The sequence below is a fragment of the Talpa europaea genome (genome assembly GCF_964194135.1).
Source record: "Talpa europaea genome assembly, chromosome: 10".
NCBI lineage: Eukaryota > Metazoa > Chordata > Mammalia > Eulipotyphla > Talpidae > Talpa > Talpa europaea.
In genome coordinates, this window is record NC_140077.1 from 2,434,522 (window position 1) to 2,449,684 (window position 15,163).

A 15,163-nucleotide genomic window follows, 5' to 3' on the forward strand; every position below is an offset into this window, starting at 1 on the left:
GCACATCTTGGGTGCCCCACGTCTCCCCATGAGCTGGCAAAGGGGGCTGAGCTGGCATCACGCACATGTCTTAGTCACCCCCGTGGGGCGCGGCGCCGCGAGGACCCTGCCCAGGCCCGCCTTACCAGGGTGCGGACGCCGTACTGCTTCTCCACCTTCTCCCGCAGCTGCTTGAAGCAGGCCTCCATGCGCTCGTGGAATGGCCGCAGCGCCTCTGTGACCTTGTCGCCGTGGATCCTGATTCCTTCGGCCAAAAACGGAATCTGAAAAACCAGAGGCGGCGTTGTTCTGAGTTTGTCGGGGAACGGCCTGGCAGAGGCAGCACCAGGCAGGGGGCCCAGCGGTGCCTCTGCTTTGGTTTCCAAATCACAGCTGATTAAACTGATGAGAGGCACGTCACCCCCAAGGCCACACTGTTCAGATCAGCATCGCTCGTGCTGCAGCTTGGACGCTCCCCGCGCAGGGGACAGGACCACCCCGGCCTGCCTCCTCGCATCTGTCCGCCAATGTCAGGACGGGCGTCCTCGGCTTCCCACTTGCGCCCGGGTGGACCTGCCTTGTGGATGTGTTAGCTTGGACTTGAGCTATTAGCAGAGGGTCAAGTCTCAGTGCAAAGATTTTTTTAGCTTAGAATATTGCCGTTATAGGCCACCGAGAACCCTATTTCAAAACGCAGAAATCTAATTATACGTGATCAATAGTCCTGAAGGATATTCTTATTTGGAAAGGAAAACCAGATTTATTCTTCCTTGAAACTAAAAATAATCCTTGTCCGCCAAGGCCACCGTCATAAAGCATCAGGCCAGCACACCGCTCTGGGCGTGGAGAGGGAGCTGAACTTTACAGGCCTCACAGAGACATTTTCATTCCCCCGCCCCGAGGACCCCCAGAGTCACCGTTGGGAGGACGTCCGAAGGAGGGGCTTGCAGGGAGGGAGTCCTCTCTGCCCCTGCTCCGCTCCCCAAGCCCCAGCTTGGGTTGGGAGGCGGCCACTCTTCAGTGCAATCAAGCTAAGAGGCGTGCTCTTAATAATTTATAATTAAATCAAAATACTGATTAAAAACAGTTTTTCCTAATATGACAACACCAATCTAAGTGAGCAGATTTATTAGTAAGAAGGATAATAAGTTCACAATTGAATTTCATGTGAACAAATTCAAGAATCTTAACAAGATGAATCAAGGCAGAAAACGCCTGGAGTTGCCTTTAGAGCACACGCTGCCGCCTCCCTGGTCCTCCGGGAAGGACGGGGCGTGCGGGGCCCCGGGGTCTGCGGCCCCAGCGGCTCTCAGTGGTACGTGGGCTCTGCTGGCAGCTGGGTCTCTGCCCAAGATGCACCCCAGGTATCCCTCTCCGGCCAGTTCTCACCCAAAGGACACTGCGCAGGTGAGATTCAAACTAGGTGGAATATTTTAAAATTCCACATGCGTTACCAGTGCAGGCGGCAGCGTGCCCCGGGCGAGAGCAGGAAATGCTCACGGTCATCTCCCGCTCCCCGAGTCCTGCCTCGGGGGATGGCTTTTGGCGGGCAGGCAAATGTGGCTTTCAGGGTGCTAGGACGCTGGGGGCGCCTACTCAGGGCTAAAGCACAGCCGGCCCCAGGCCTAAAGCCTCTGTCTGGATGGGGAACGGCCCCTCCCCTGTGCGCCACGTGCACCCCAATTGTGGGCTCTGGAAACGCTTACTTGGCTAGACTCCCCGTCAAAGAAGCTACCTGCGGAGCTGCAGGGAGAATGCCAGGCCCAGGTCACTGTTATGGCCAACGCTGCCATGCGTGGGTGGCACTTACGGGGTGAGAGAATTTATCCCCTCAACAGGCCCCCGCATCGGCCAGACACCACCTCCTCTGGGGTGGGGCCTGGCATCTGTGTCTACTTGGGGCTGAACTGGGGGCCAGAGAACGATGCTGTTGGACGACACCCTGACAGAGGAGCCTCCACAGGCTGAGCTTCACGATCTCTCAGGCCGACACCTGAACCCCAGTTTGCATTTGCTTTGCTTCCCCCCAAAGCCCAGAAAAGGGGAAGGACTTCCTCAAAGTCACTCCCGGAGGGGCTCCGGGCCAGCACAGCCTGCTCTCAAAAGAGGCCGTTTCGGCAGCCACGCCATGTGTCCGAAAGGGATTTGGCAGAACATTTGGGAGCCCCGCTGAGGCTCGGGAGCGGCACTGCGGGGGACTCAGGTCACCCCTGTTATCAGCTGGGCAGGAGGAACGTGTCTGGACTTTCACCTTGGTGCATTCCAAAATTGGGAGCGTGTGTGAGCAGCTGCGAGGCTTCATCTGGAGGCTCGGCCGGCTGCGGCATCTGGGGCGCCTGGGAGCCGTGCCGCAGAGGAGCGGAGCGGGCGGGCGCTCGCTGGCGTCCCCGCCAGCTGCAGACCTGGAGGCACCGCACCGCCCGCGCCCGCCCCTGCCCAGCCAGGGCCCAGCACAGACAGGAGCTGCCTGGAGGGGACCCGCGGCTGCAGGGGCCCTGAGGCCCAGACGAGCTGACCGTGTATCAGTCCCGGGGATTCCCGTGAGGAAAACCTCACTTGCCCTAATGAAATTTCAGGAAAAACCAAACCCAACAAGCTAACGAATAGAAGAAAGCACTCGGGCAGCCCCAAACTTCCTATTTTTAATGACCGGATGACTCAATTACAGATACTAAAATATGGGTTTTCAAAACATTTGCAAATGAAAGCAAAATCACAGGAAATGTTTTGAATATGTATTTTTTATCACTCTTTGATTTAATGAAGTTGCTACAAAACAGATTCTTTCAACTTTGCTGTGAGCTGCTTTAAAATTCATCTTTTAATATAGTTATTAGGGGTGATGACATCGTGCTGACATAAAGTTCTCTCTGGGGAACAAATTATTTTCCTCGGTAGGACTGGAAACTCTTAAAATCCAATTTGCTGTAAAAGCTTACAGGAAATAAAAATCAATAGAACTTTTGCAGACCAAACTAGTTGGTGTGGTGATGGTTTATAGCCATCAGAGGCTTCGAGATTTCGTACCCTTTGGTCTCTCACATACGAAACGGAACCTTTTGGACCTTTGAAGTCCACCCTCGTCTTAGCAATTGGCAACGGAGCCTGCCCACAGGAGGCTTCAGGATCTCTTATGATGGAACAGATCCAGGGCAGACCGAGGTCAAGCGTGCTACGCTTATGGCAAAGCCGAGCTCATCAAGGCAACAAACGCAAATCCTGCCTTGGGACGCTGGAAGGACTCGGACTTCGCTGCGTCTGCTGTGCTGCTGCTGTTGAGAATGTGACCCAGCGGGCACGGGGGCACACCATGGTGGTCCCTGCACCGATCAAAATCAAAATCTACCATGTGACCCAGCAAGCCCAGCGTGTGCCCCAAAGAAGTGAGGCAGGTAGGCTGAAGCGCCGCGGCCAGACACGCACCTGCCATGCAATTAGGTCCTTGAGCTTCTCGATTTTCTCGTGGGCCTCAGGGTGCTCCTGCAGGTACCGCTCTGTGAAGAAGGCCTGTGGGGACAGGGAGGTGCTCAGGTCATTGGCCGGTCCGCCTCTCTGCACGCCTGTGTATACCAGGCCCCGGGATAGGGTTGAGCCTGGCCTGGCAGACTTGCCCACGCAGCCAGAGCTCACTCCCACCTGGGCCGGGGCACCCCCAGCACCCAGGGGAAACACTGCTATGGGGGGAGGGTCAGCCCAGAGGGGCACACAAAGTGGCCCCCATCCTTGGAGCCCAGCAGAGCCACAGCTGACCTGGATGGCTCATCAGCTGGGTGGTAGCTCCCAGGCTGCCTGGCCAGGACCCACTAGCCCTGCCTGGGTCTGCCCAACACTGGAAGGTGCCAGAATGCACCCTCTGTGTCCAGGGCAATTGACATTTGCTGCCTAGCCTGCTCCTGGCTGTGTCCTTTCTGTTCTGTCTAGACCAGAGGTCAGCAGATGTCTTCTGGAAAGGGCCAGATGGTGAGGATTTTAGGTTCAATGGACCATGTAGGTCACAATACCAAGCTCTGCTGGCATCCAGGGAAAACAACCAGAGATACTACACCAATAAAGGGGTGTGGCCAGATCCCAAAGCTGATTGACAGAAACAGGGCATCCCCAGTCCTTCCACTTCTGGCCATTCCCGTCCACATCTTGGCCGCCATACCAGCTGGCCTACCACCCAGTCTAAGCTGAATCCTCTTGTCTCTCACTGAGACTTTATCCTTGGACCTTTAGTGATCCCAGGTCTCCTGAAAGCCACCCAGGGTCCTCTCTGGAGCGCCATCCGTCCAGTTGGGGAGGACACTGCTTGGGCTTCGCTGACGACACCCAGAGGGCTGTGCCAGGGGCGGGCCTTGCCCTTGGCAGCAGAGGCTGTCTCTGGGCTCCTGGCCTGGCCCTGGATAAACAGAGTGGGTGTCAGCCTGCCCCAGGACAGGGCCGCGGCAGAAGCTGGGTGTGCGTGCCTTTTCGTAATTGGCAAAGCCACCCATGACGGCGGGATCCACGATGCCGTTCAGGAGCATGGACAGGGGGTTGATGGGCAGGCTGGGGTCGCTCAGGTGCTGCTGGACCATGCCGCTCATCTTGTCGTTGGTCAGCTGCATGGTCTCAATGGCGTTCTCCAGGGGGCTGACCTCCACCTGCGAGGGGCGAGGGAGAGGCGAGGGGTCATGTCAGCACCCGGTGCCCAGATAGCTGCCAGTGGTCAACCCTGTGCCCACAGTGCTGTTCAGAGGCTGTGCTGCGCAGACAGGGTTTGCTGTGGGCAGGCTGCCGAGGGCCCAGTCACATGGGCACACACCCACAACACACGCCCAAGGGCTGCCGGGCCCACGGGCAGCTGTCAGACCCTGCGGTCTGCAGGGTGGCAGCCGGTTAGTGACCCCCGGGCACCAGAGGGGCATGTCATGGGAAATTCCTTCTGGGGGTGTCCTTACCATGAAAACAGACTTGACCTCAAACCACCTTAAAATTCCGGGTAGTTTGTATGCAGTGGTGTAGACGGTTCTCTCGATCCACATGTTCTGCAAAGGGAGCACAGGGGCCTGTTAGGAGACGCCGCGGGCTGGTGGGCTGCTTGGGGCAGCTGGTGGTCTGCCTCGGGACCACAGCTCTCCAGTTTTTTGGGGGGGGGGTTGGGGGTGTATTGTTTTTTTTTTACCGCAAATTCGTTGTCTGGATTCTTCTCTCCCTTGCGGATGGGCCGAGAATATTCAAATCGCTGGACCTCATTCACTCTGTAGAAACTGTGCAGAAAGAGAAATCGTGAGACATTTAACCCTCAAAGCAGCCAATTCACTTCCAGACACTGGGTCTGGGCTCATAATCGTCACTTTTTATTTTATAAAATATCCCCAACCTTGACCGGAAGCCAGAGCTCGGCTTTCTCTCCCGCCAGTCACAGAAGAGAGACCTGGCAGCTGGGCATGGCCTGAGTCTTTGCCTCTCCCTGTCCCAACAAACCCCTCATGGGGGAAGAGGTGCTGAGCACGAACAAAATGGGCCAAAACAGAAAAGGTGACTCGAAGCAGAGAGGAAAAGGCTTGGGCGCTCCAGCTGTGTGTCTAGTAATCGGATGACTAATTTATTAGTTTAATAATTCGACAATTTATTAAGGTAATTTAATGTAATAATTTCACTTTTGTGAATTAAACAATATTATGCCTTTATCATTTTTAGGACGGTCTTGCAGATACATTAGTCCCAAGGCCACAAGAGGCAGCCTGTGGGCCCCAGGAGCAGCTGGACGACAGGACAAGATCCCGCCTCACCCCTGGGATGGGGGCCTCATGCACAAGACAGAGGCAGGCTGGGGGCCTGACTCACCCCTGCACGGAGGGGCAGGTGGGCCCCCACAGCCACTGGAAATATCTGCACATACACAACCCCTCGCTGCTGGCTCCTGCCTCTCTCTAAGCCGTGTGCTCTACAACCTCATTGTGTGCCTGCGACGCGCTGGTGCATCAGCTCACCTCCATTACAGCTGATGAAAGGGCAAAGAACCATAGTGAATTTTGCTGAAGAACAAACTTCAGGATACAGAATAAGCAGATCCTGACATTATGAGGCCATCAAAGAGGCTCATTTTTTCCCCCAGAACATGGATCAAATAGAAAAGAAAATGCTTGACATCAAAGACACTTCTAAAGCTGGGCGTTTCTAGACCATCACTAAGTCAAGTGCAATTTAACAGAGAGGCACAAGATCTCATTCAAACTCAGACAGCCGACCCTGAGTTTTAACATCCGCCTCAGAGTGCCAGAGGATGTGATGCTCGTGTCGATGGGGTGAGGGCTCCTTTGCACCCCCATCTTGTTCTCTTGTGCAAATGTCCTAGCCCCAACCGCCGCCTGACCCAACGCAAACACTCAGGTCACTGGCCAGGTGTGCTGACTGGACCCGCCTGGGGACCGGCTTTGAGCAGGAGGAGAAGCCCCACGGGGACTCTCCCAGAGGGGGCTGTCCGGAGACCAGCGTGACCCCCTCCTTCGAGGGCCTGCGTCTCCTGCCCTGGGGAAGGGATGGGCTCAGCACCCTTCTGGCCACACACATTAATATCTCCCTTTGCTGTTTTATGCCCAAAGCACCTGCTCCCTCGCCTTCTGCAGGACAGAGAGCGCCTGGAGCCTAACCCAGGCTGGCTGCGTTCTTTCAAAGGTGGAATCAGCAACGATCCGTGCCACCTCGGGTAATGTCAGGTGAGAAAATGGGGTGGTTACCTTACAATCTGCTCTGACACAGGCCTGTGGAACTTTGGGGGCAAGTCCAGTTTGGGCTTGACCGTGAAGCACTGGATGTCTGCAGGACGGGGGTGAAGGACCCTAACGAGCAGCGAGCAACACCAGCCCCGTGCGTGCCACCCAGCCCTGCCCACGTCCCCCGCCCGTGTCCCCAGCCCTGCCCACGTCCCCAGCCCAGCTTGGTGCGAGGATACACTGGCCCGGGGAGTTCTTGATCTCCTCGCTGGGGGGGGATGTCGTCTTCATTTTCTCGGCGTTTGGAAACTGAGTTAACAGGCGAGCTTCAAAGTCCTCGCGGCGCTCATACTCCTTGCCCCGGTAGATGAAGACCTTCCCCTGGAGACAGCGAAGTCTGGTAAACAACCGCACGGGGAGGGGCCGGGACGGCGGCACGGGGTCCTGAGCACATGCTGGACACTCAGGGAGCTGCCCCCGGCGGGGGACACTTGACTGGCCAAGGGCACAGGGGCCTAAGACACGGGATCAGGCTGTGGACGTTTAAGGCGGCGAATGTGATGTGGTGCGAGCCCAGGGGAGCCGTCCAGCCTCGCAGCGGCCATCCCTTTAACAAAGTAAGACCTTCCACCAGCCGCCGCCAAAGACAGGGCAAGACTTGGGATGCTCTCCCACGGGCTGGACTTTGTCCACCTCCAGATATGCCTTCGGCACCACCATAGAGTGGGGTGGAGAGGCCCACGGGGCTGTTCCAGACCGGGGCTGGGTGCCCCTGGGGGACGGGGTCCTTCTGACAGGCTGTCTTGTTGAGGTCACTTCTACGGCAGCCACAGGGTCCCTCTAAATACACCTGCATGGAAAGTTCTGATTTCGAGATGAAACAGGTCTTTGTACCTCCCACGTTAGACAAGAGGCCCTGGATCCCTGTCCCCCGCCCCGCAGAGGAGCATCTGATCTGAAGGGAAACTGCAGCGTGGAAGAGACGTGAGCAGAGGTTGACCCGGTGCCCAGAAGTGGGGCCGGGGGTGGATCTGCTCCTCACGGGACTGGGTTTCAATCAGGGGGCCCCAAGAAGAGGATCCAGATGGCTGGGGATGAGTCAGGGGCGGCCTGGAATCTGCCATGACCCTGGACAGACGCCAGGGAGGAGAGAGACAGACAGGCAGAGAGCATATTTTCACAATGATCTTCTAGAACCTCAGCTCAAAGTCAAACCAACATTTGTCTAATTAATGAATTTTCAAAATACAAGGAGAGACCCCAGGGTGCTCAACTGATACCCTTCCCAGGCCCAGCTTAATCTGACTTCTCGGGGATCACTAAGGAAGGAACAGCTTAAGAACTGGATACTTTTTTCACTCTTAGGTATGTCTTAAAGTACCCATTATGGAAGAGAAATGTTCTCCTTCTCCAAAAAAATAATGCCAAGCAGAAACCAAGGCATCTAATTAGAAGGGTAAACACACAGTGTGGGCATCTTTTAAGGCTATAGAAGCTGAACATTTAGAAAGTCAGGAAGATTTAATGGGAGACAGGCTCCGTGAAACCAGCATGCATTTGTTATGCCTTACACCAGAAGAAAGACATAATAATAAAAATGTATATAAAAGCTTTAATAGAAAAACACTAGTGAGTTATAGATGAAAACACTAGCAACATATTCTAGAAATGTCAATTACTTTGCATTCTGAAGGGGGTCCCTTCAAACATGCAAACAAGGGGAAGATATACATAGAGTCTAAGATATTTATTCCTTCTAAGAAACATTAATATTAATAGAAATGCAAAAAAAAATAAACCCATCCAAAACCAAAACAAAAAACCCCAACAGCCCAAGGACATCAGTTCCCACAGCCAAAGGGGCAGCCGGTCCCAGCGGGGCCCCCAGCGCTGCATGGAATGGAGGGGACAGACCTCAGGCCCCTTCTCTGCGGCTGCCAACATCCCTGTCGGATGGAGCCCAGGAGGGGGCGTGTGAAGTGGAAGGAATACGTGGCTGCGACCCAGAGTTATTTAGGTGTGGCAGGAAAGTCAGCTCAAGGTGAATCAAGACTGTTAAACTCTTCCTCCTTTGCCTTTATTTTGTCCTTTTGATGCCCAGGGCCATCCCCAGAGCTGCCTCTGCCCACGGGTGCTTCAGAAGGCCAGGCAAGCTCCCAGCTGTCCGCAGAGGGCTGCGGACACACACACGGTGACTCCCAGTCCGGCCTGGCCGGCGGGGTGGAGGGGCGAGCCCCTGGCTCTCTGTGACACACAGACAGAGCCAATGAGGCCTTCAGCCACAGCCAGCATCAGCCCCAGGCTCATCCTGCCTCTTTGTTTTTTATTTGAGGTAGCTAATTTTGGGCCTTCCTGGAGGCCCAGGGGTTAGGTCTCAGCACACTCACTGCTGCAGCACGAGTTCAATCCCGGCCAGGGAGCTACCCACAGGCGCAGTGGACCTCTCCTGTCCCCCCGCTGCTCCCCTCAGCAGTGTGTTTCAGTCAGTCTGCCTGTTCTGTTCCCTACTCTGTCTCTGGTGAGTCCTCTCACCCCCCACACCTCTGGCCTGTACCCCAGCTCTTCTATGCATAAATAAATCTTCAAAAAATAATAGAGTCGCTAATTTCAAAATCCCCCCATTGGCCTTATCACCCAATATCTTTTCTTCATTCTCTGGAGGAAGAGGCTTCCCCAGGGTCTGGCTACGGTCAGCTACTGTCTGAGCCATGTCCAGCTCACCATGGAGGACCGGCAGGGACAGATGCCCCGGTCACCTGGGAGGACCACAAGTGTCACCACCTTGGTGACTGGACAGACCAGCCCCTGTGGGCCCCCGTGTGAAGGACAGGTCTCGCTGGGCCCCGCCCACTGCACCTGCACGGAGGGCGTCCTTCCCACCAGGGCTGCCGGGGGCCAGAAACCCCGGGCCGGAGGACCACACTCCTGGGAGGGCCTCCCACCTGCATGCCACGGCCAGAAGCTGCGCCCAGTGATGCCTCTGCTTCCCTAAACCGGGGGACCACATTCAAAACACAAAGCCAGAGGCCACGAGAAGGGGCGCAAGAAATGACAGGAAATCGGGACCCGCTGGCCCACAGCATCCAGGGGTGAGTTTTGAGACAATCTTGCTTGCAGCGGGGCAGCCTCCTTTACAGTTCCTCTCCTGCCTCCTGACCTAGAAGTGGGGTTTGGCCGACTGGCCTTTCTTCCATCGTGCCAGACACACACGCCTGCCTCAGGGAGCAGCGACCCTCTCCACGCATGGCCATGAAATACACTTCCCATGTCTCGCACCATGAAAACATGTGCTGTCAGACGCTCACACCACGCCGGGCAGCCCAGATGCCGTCTCGGCGCACAGCGAGTGGAGCATGTGGGCCGTGCCTGCAGGGGCCGCGCCTGAGCCTTCCCGGGAGCCGCGCTCTGGCACCTGCACGTGGCTGCACCACGAGGCCACAAAGAGACAAATCCCGAAAGACCCACTCACAGGAGACCTAGAACAGACGCCCACGGTGACGAGGGTGGGCATGTCACTAGGGGCCTGCTGCTGGATGGGGACAGAGCTTCGGTGTGGGGGGAAGAAAGTTCTGGAAGGTGGGGAGGGCCGCACAGCTAAGCGAAGGTGCCTGCTGCCACAGCTGGGTGTGGCTGAGCGAGGAAGTCATGGCAGCTACGCGCCGGGACAACCCTAATAGTGCACGGAAGGCTCAGAAGCAGAGTTCTGTTTAGGAAAAGTCAGGTAAAAACTTTTACGTGCTCGAGGCAGATCAGCAGCCCCTGTTGGGCCAGGACACCCCGGGCAGGACGCAGATCCCCGCGGAGCCTTGTCCCTCCCTGGACCCAGGGCCCGCTGGGGGCAGCCGGCTCAGGCCAGCAGCGCACTTTACCCGCAGGAACGAGGGGAACGCTTGTCCGTAGTAGCCGACGGCGAAGTAGTCGGGCTTGGGTCTGATCACCTTGACGATGTTTTCATAAAACTGAGCCTGTTTTTTCTGCAAGGAAGAAAGAAAATGCACGTCAGGTGAGTCGAGTATCTCGTGTCCTTCCGGATTCTCCCGGGGCCCCCTGCGGTCTCGGGGGCGACGGGGGGGGGGGGGCTCGTGGAGCGCACGGGCACCAGCTTCATCTCTGCACAGCGCAGACGGCGCCGCCCCGTCCTCCATCACCCAGCAGGTGTCTGGCCACAGAGTCAAATCCAGCCCCCGGCTGCGATGTATAGGGTTCCCAATAACCGAGGAGGTGTTTCTGATTAAGTGGCTTTCCTGAGTATTTTTAAAACATTGGAAGGGCCCAGACACTGGGATTCTGTCAAGAAGAGGAGAAAGGCAGGATCTGCTCTAAGTTGGCGATGGGCTTCCTACGGCCCATCAACCCGCTACCCACAGAAAGGACAAAAAAAGAGGCTGAGGCGCAGCGGCCAGAGCCTGGAGGCTGGAGGAAAGTGTGGGTCACTCCACCCGCCCCCCAGGGCTGGGGCCCCAGTCTCCCTTGGCAGAGACTAGACTGGGGTGAGGCTGCCGTGTACATCACCCACCTTCAGACGTTGGTTATGAAATTCCCTTTGATCCAGTCACCCCACTTTGAGTGTTTGCCTGAAACACTGAAATACGCCAGCGGGAAGAGAGAGCCGCCCCCCTGATTCTACCGCGACGCCCCCTGCAGTGGCCCAGCGTGGAAAGTAGCCCACGCGCCCACAGACGGGCGAGCAGGTGCAGGTGTGGAGAGTGTGCCCAGGGCACCCCACAGGCATGGAGCTGAGAGAGGGTGAAGGCTCTACACAGCAACAGGGCGGCCCCCAAGGGGATGGCACCGAGTGACATAACTGGATGGCAAAAGACAAGCACCCTGACCTCATGGCATGTGGAGTGTGCTGAAAACCCGACTCAGACTCTAAGACCAATGAGTCGTGATGAGAAGGGGGGGCAAAGAGCTGGGTAGGGGACAGTGGTGCCCCCTTGGGCCTCCGTGTAGCCCGGATGCTGGTGGGTTCTCAGCCTGAGCGCCCGCCCGACAGTGTCACGGGCCGTGCGGCTTCACAAGTGTCCGGAGCAGAAAAGAGACAGTTGACAGAAGGATTACAGATGAACAGGACACCCCGGGGCCACTGACGGAAAGAATGAAAATCGTGAAACCTTTCACAAGAACTACGGCACCGGGCAGGCGGCGGCCAGGCCCGGGGGTGCCCGTCCGGGCAGTGGGACACGTACCAGCAGTTCGCTGAGCTGCTCGTAGTCGAACATCTCGTTCTCGTACTGCTCGGCCAGCTCCTTGCCCAGCGCGATGGCCTCCTCCCACATCTGCGAGGGGGGGAGAAGCCAGAGGTCAGCTCGAGATCCAGGCGTGGACAGGCGCTCGCCGCGTCGGAAACACCCCGGGATGCGTCAGCACACACACGAGGGACTCCCGGGGGTGCGTGTCCGCCGGTCCAGGCCGACGACAGCCGAGCAGACTGGCCAGCTGTGGGCCCACGGCTCAGGCGGGCGGGCCGGGTGCGGCCCATCTGGGGGGGTGGCTCAGGGACGTGGCAGGAGCCACGGCTGACGGGGGCACTGTGGGGACCTGTGCGGTGGGTGCTCTGCCTCTTCCTCACGCAGCCGTGCGTTGCAGATGCATGCACCGATGCCCCGGGTGCCGCCCTCCCCCACCTGCCAGCCTTTGCCTTGGCTTAGTAGCCAGACCCAGGAGCCCTCACTCACTACCAAACCCCTCTCCAGAGCTGCGACTTAAAGAAACCATCTATTTCTGCTGAGGAAAGAGCTATTCTGGCCTGAGGGTTGCATTTTAATACTTGAAAGGCAAAATACACATAAGCCTGGAGTAGAGAGATTCTGGAGACAGGACAGGGCCTGGGGAGAAGCTGGTGGCGACGGCCCTGGATGTCCAGCAATCTCCCCGCCCAGCCCCGCTCCGTCATCCTGTGGAGCCTTCAAAGCTGCCTCGCCTCCTCGAGTGTCTTCATCTGAGCCCCAGCCCGTCCCCCTCTGTGCCAGGACCCAAGCTGGCACTTCCAGGAAGGGGCTTGTTGCTCCTTTCATGTTCTTTCAGCTCCAGCCACCGACCCCTCCTCCCTCAGCGTATTTCCATTTCAAAGACAACATCACCTGGGCCGGGGGTTCCCTCTCACCGGATTGTTCTTTCCTTCCTGGCTTGCAAGCGGATCGCACTACCTTAGCCGCCTAGGAAGGTAAGGCTTCCAACTCGTCGCTGAGTAGAAGCTTAATCTGTTCTTAGCCTTAGTGACAGATAAGATGCTCTAGATACACCTCGCAAGTGACTGTTTTTAAAAGAAATGTAAGTCTGGAATAGATTCCCTACCCTTCTCACCACAAGGTCACCGGGCTGTTTTCCATCAGATTTTATATAAATACATATTCCTCTTCCCCAGCAAGTTTAGAAGGATCTGCATTAAGGGGATTTAATTGGACGGGGCCCCCGGAGCGTGGGCAATTCACGTTTCCAGTGGGAACACCTGAGAACGTGGCTCAGAGCCAGAGAGAGAACAAGAGACGTCGTGGGCGTGGGGATGACTTTAGCCTGTGGGGTGAGCCCCGGGGGTCTGCTCCGGGCTGGGGATCTGCTTCGGCACTAAAGGAGACGTACCCCCTCTCCCCCGCCAAGGCGCCACTTTATTTTCGGGTCTGAAAACCTTAACCCGCAGTCTAGACTCTCAAAGTCATCGATCTAGCCGCAGCCAGAGCACACCCGCCACCCCCTCTTCATGGGCACTGGGAGAGAAACCTGCCCTCCCAATGTCTCTGGCAAAAGGTGAATTCCACGGGAGGGGTGTGAGGGCTGGGTGGAGGCTGCTTGTGAAAAAGATATTTATAAACACATCTCTCTGTCAGGGCGTGTGCCGGGAGCACCTGCTTCTCTCTTCCTTGGAGAAGGGGCGCTCCGTCTGCACACCTGTCTGCTGTGCCCCAGCAGCCTCCCTACCTGGCCTTCCCGCAGGCCTGAGGCCTGCAGTCTCGGCTCAGAATTTAAGGTGGTATCTCAGCCAGGGCCAGCGCCCAGCACGCCCGGTCTCCTGGCTGCAGGGAGCACACACGCGATTATTCTACTTCTTTTGGCCTTTTCCCGTGCTAGTCTTTTCGACGTTTGTTCCTCTGCCGCCTGGAGGAACCCCCAGGGAGAGGGAACTCCCTTTGCCCCGACAGTCAGATGACCTCGGCTCCATTCTGCTACAGTGATCCTCACGCCGAACCTTCTGGTTTCAGGAAGTTCCATGTCTTCAAGTTTCTTGAATTTTTTTTTTCCTGGTAGAATTCCTCGCGTGGTCCCCAGATGAAAGTGGGTGCAGACAGCCTATCAGTGATCGATTTCCTGCAGAACACTCTCAGGTCAGCACTGGTTTGTCTGATGGGAGGGCGGCACAGACCTCACAGGAGGTGGTGCAGGCAGGTGGGAGAAGTGGCGCCGGGAGAAACATTCCTGCCCAACAACTCGGGCTGGCCAGGCCCCTGGAAAGAGCCGTGCGGAACTCCGTGCAACTAGCATGCTGCCTGTAAGCAGCTCACCTCTGAGGACGTTTTATGGGATGGTTGAATCTTAGTCCTTCTACCATTCATCTGTTTTTCCAGAAAAGAGTCACAGCCAATTACCCTCTGAATTTCCAGTGTCTCACGGCCTCCGAGGCTTAAGGAGATGGAAATCCAGCAGAACGGAAGATTCTGGAGCTCTGGAGGAGGCAGTCAGTGTCTCCCACTTCTCTTCCAGCTTTGCCCAGTGAGGACGTGGACACTCACCCAGCTCTGGTGGGCATCTGAGCCACACTGGTGCCCCAGTTCCTCCCAGCACTCGCTGTTCTGCCCGGACCCATTTAAGAGTCTGTGATCAGCTAGCTCTGTGTCTCCCGGGATGTCACCTTCTATCTGGTCTCCAGACCCTGCCCCTGGGCATGCCACCTCGTAGCCAGGATGAGCTTCTGGGAAGAAAATGAACTCATCATGAGCAATTTCCAAAAAACCTCACTGGCTCTTTTTATATGATGGAGTGATAGTCAAACCATCAGGGACCCACAGGCCATGGACGAAATGGTCTCTAAGGCGTCTCCATCTGAAGCTTCCAGGACCCCTGCCCTTGCTCCCACAGAAAGATTTCTCAGCTTCCCCAGAAAAGTGAGGTGTCTGTGAGAGCCCTTTCTCTACCTGTGCTAGACAGAAGTCTCTGGAATTTCTGCCCTTCCCAGACATCACCTGGCAAACTTGACTTTAGTTTATATGTCACATCCTCCATGAAGGCTTCTCTACCTCTCTCCCTCTCTCCCCAGAAGTAGCCACCAGGTAGGTACACCCATTTCTCAGCTGTGTGCCCGTGGGAGGGTTTTGCTGTGCACCTGCTAGTAGGCAGCCTCAGATCCTTTACCCCTTAATTCATGGGTGCCGGGTGCTTGTTAGTAGAAAACCTTGTTTTCCACAGAGTGGGGGAATGTCATCACTGGCTCTAAAAATGGGTTCTCTCAGGCTTTGATGACAAATGTCTCTTTGAAGGTAGGAGCAAGGTGCAATTAACCTCTGATCTCT

At 56.5% G+C, this 15,163-nt stretch overlaps 1 protein-coding gene across 11 annotated transcripts in view; it reads right to left on the reverse strand.

Moving 5' to 3' along the window:
• The window catches only part of DOCK1 (dedicator of cytokinesis 1), a gene marked incomplete at both ends in the record, with an annotated part of 334,004 nt that overhangs the window by 13,887 nt on the left and 304,954 nt on the right, over positions 1 to 15,163 (reverse strand). For 10 of the 11 annotated variants that reach the window (XM_084245683.1, XM_084245678.1, XM_084245686.1 and 7 more), the window contains 9 exons: positions 126 to 263; positions 3,403 to 3,486; positions 4,428 to 4,604; positions 4,902 to 4,988; positions 5,126 to 5,210; positions 6,684 to 6,762; positions 6,899 to 7,040; positions 10,529 to 10,633; positions 11,849 to 11,938. In XM_084245683.1, the coding sequence (XP_084101809.1) occupies positions 126 to 263; positions 3,403 to 3,486; positions 4,428 to 4,604; positions 4,902 to 4,988; positions 5,126 to 5,210; positions 6,684 to 6,762; positions 6,899 to 7,040; positions 10,529 to 10,633; positions 11,849 to 11,938 (987 nt within the window). The remainder of the gene's footprint in view (positions 1 to 125; positions 264 to 3,402; positions 3,487 to 4,427; positions 4,605 to 4,901; positions 4,989 to 5,125; positions 5,211 to 6,683; positions 6,763 to 6,898; positions 7,041 to 10,528; positions 10,634 to 11,848; positions 11,939 to 15,163) is intronic. The other variant, XM_084245677.1, reaches the window with a different exon arrangement.